Raw genomic sequence first — 2867 nt, 5'->3', positions numbered from 1 at the left:
GCAAGAACAGCAGATTAACATTAATTGCAAGAAGTAATTTTGTGCATTTTTACACTGCACTTTTAAGATTTCATGCTCAAATACATGTAGTTGTACTGAGGGCCACTTCAAGTGAGGGTGTGGGCCGTATGCGGCCCCCGGGCCTCCAGTTGCCCATCCCTGACCTATTTATACTGCAGCCAGCTAGAAGGGGCAATCTAGATGTTTTGGTTGTCTGATTCGAATCAGTTGAATTTGTATACTTGGATTAATTTTTGACTTGGTCTGGTTTCTTTTTAAAAAAAAAAATCAAGCAAGTCAAAAATCCCTTGATTCAAACATTGTGAGATCTTTGTGAGTTTGCATGTCTGTCTGGGCAAAGCAAGTGAAGACATAAAAGAGGTCCTGAGCTGTGTACTACAGCATATTTATGTGAGAGAAACATTGCAATGCAATTCTCTGGCTTGCTTCTCCGATTGTGTACATGCTCTTCTGCATCTCAGAATGCAAAGCACACCTGGTTACAGGAGCCATGTAGCTCAAACTTGCAGAGAACACCTGGCAGCTGAGTCGGAGAGAGATCACCAACCAGCAGACACTGGTGACTACAAACACGGCTACGCATGACAGGCTAAGTGACTGACTTTCTGTTCCATAACTCAGGAAACAAAGGGGACCATGTTTCTCAGTGGGTGTCACTGGTGTGAACAAAAATGTCCATATTTAGTCTGGACAGTTTTAAGCTGCAACTTCACTGGTTGGCAAGTCCCCATAAACATCCTTTAATAGTCGTCACAACAGGGTGTTGACTCACTGTCATGGTTTTTATCTTGAGGTGGGAGTGACCATCTTGTGCTGAGCTATATGTACTCACTCACAAGATTTTTCTGCTTTGTTGCTTCAATTATGGTGCCACCTGTGCAAGAGAGAATATGAGCCCTGGAAAGAAACACTGGATGGTGACACTACAAGAGGTTTTTTACCCTGCTCTAGCAGCTGTCGGTATCCCCTGTGAGTACCTGAATGATCGAGCTAGTTGGCTTATCTCATACCAATTACATGATTGTTCATGATGCGGTAAATTTAATGGTAAATGGTAATTAGCTCTGAGGAGATGCCATTATTGACACAAATCTTTTTCTCAGCTAACATCACCACCTTTCTAATCATCTGGAGGAGGAACTGCATGCTTTCCAGGTCCAGCACCTTCTACCTGATGGCCATTTCTGTGGCCGACACCCTTGTTCTGATCTTCATTGTGGTTCTGGAGCTTTCTGTGAAGTACCACCAGCAGGAGCCTTTTTGGAGCTACGAGCCATGGTGCAGCCTAAGGGACATCTTTAACTACGGAGCGTGCAATGCCTCAACGTGGCTGGTGGTTGTTTTTACAGTGGAGCGTTTCGTTGCCTTACACACATGGAAAATGAAAACTAAAATATGCACCCTGAGATGCGCAGCATTGACTACAGCAGCTGTTTTCCTTTTCAGTCATCTTTTTGCCATTCCGTATTACTGGTCTAATGCGTCAGTCTACGAGAACAACCAGACCAGATGTATTTACAAACCGGAGGCCTCCACTCAGTTCATTCATGCTCTGGTTGGCCTTCAAACACTTGAGGCATACATTCTCCCCTTCTTCATCATTCTAACACTCAACGGGCTGACTCTGCGCCTCATCTCTCGCAGCAATCGGGTTCATATAACATCTCATTTGACTTCTAGGGTCAACAAAGTCATGCCCCTGCTGCATTCCAGGAAGAGAAAATCTGTGGTGCTACTTGTGACTGTGTCCATGAGTTTTGTGCTGCTGTCCATCACACGTGCTATAACTCAGATCATCCTCCGCACCACTCACATGTACAGTTTGGACCGGAATGATTACAACCACCGGATAAATATTGCAGCAGACACTGGCACCATGCTGAGCCTCAGCAATGCTGCTGCTAACATGTACCTCTATGCATGCACTCAGTCCAAGTTTCGCCAGGAGTTCTTTACTTGTGCCAGACAAGTGTACTTCTACTGCAGGTAAAAATCTAGCCAGTGTGTGTATGTGCTAGTGCCTTTATTAAAACCATTTACTGACAAGTTGTCCTTGGGGACGTTTAGGTAGGTGCCATTTCCCGGTGCCAAGATAAAGAGGAAATTATCCCACTGCAGTCATAACCGGCAGACAACAAGACCTTTAATTAAAGACTCCATAAAACTTTTTACAATATAGTTTCTTTATTGCCGTTTAACTCAGTCTGTCTCTATTAAACAAGGGAAATGGCCTTTCCTCTATGTAAACAATCCTGACACACATTACCAGTGTTTGACATGGTAGTTTGAATTTCAGAATTCATTTCCTGCTATTTTTTTCATGTGGATAAAAATAAATATTGGATATATAAATCTATGGTATTTTTGGTTAAGGACCATATATGGATGATATGCCTCACTGAATGATATTTTTACTATATACGGTGCAGGACTGCAATCAGGAAGTCATTATATTGAGTAAGTAAGTACCCATCTGAATTTCCATTCATTACTTTATAATTCTTTTTTTTTTTTTTTTTTTTTACAAACTCAGAAACATAGGCTACCATTTCTCCAAAGACAGCACTAACCAACAACAATTTATGCCACTCAATAATGATACAAGCCACAATTCAAAAACAGATGGGCAAAAACAGAATGCATCAAATTCAGAATTTATATTTATAACAATAAAGTGTCTGTTTGAACATGCATTTGTTTGTCTACAAAGGAATAGCAAATTATCCCATTATGTTAATGGGACATACGTTACATTTTAGCCAATGTCCCAGCCTTTTTCCCAACAGCCTACCTTTCCAGAGCTGCACAGTCTGTTGAGCACTTTAAAACATTATTAAAACATATTT

The 2867-nt window shown here is 41.5% G+C and overlaps 1 protein-coding gene across 1 annotated transcript; it reads left to right on the top strand.

The window, feature by feature from the left end:
• Positions 1-1165: 1165 nt before the first annotated feature.
• LOC131971099 (probable G-protein coupled receptor 139) lies at positions 1166-2011 on the top strand. The gene has a single exon (XM_059332398.1). It carries the CDS (start codon positions 1166-1168, stop codon positions 2009-2011), a length of 846 nt encoding a protein of 281 aa, XP_059188381.1.
• Positions 2012-2867: the final 856 nt, after the last annotated feature.

This window comes from Centropristis striata, chromosome 5 (assembly GCF_030273125.1).
Source record: "Centropristis striata isolate RG_2023a ecotype Rhode Island chromosome 5, C.striata_1.0, whole genome shotgun sequence".
Lineage (NCBI taxonomy): Eukaryota > Metazoa > Chordata > Actinopteri > Perciformes > Serranidae > Centropristis > Centropristis striata.
This window is presented reverse-complemented; position numbering and strand designations above follow the sequence as displayed.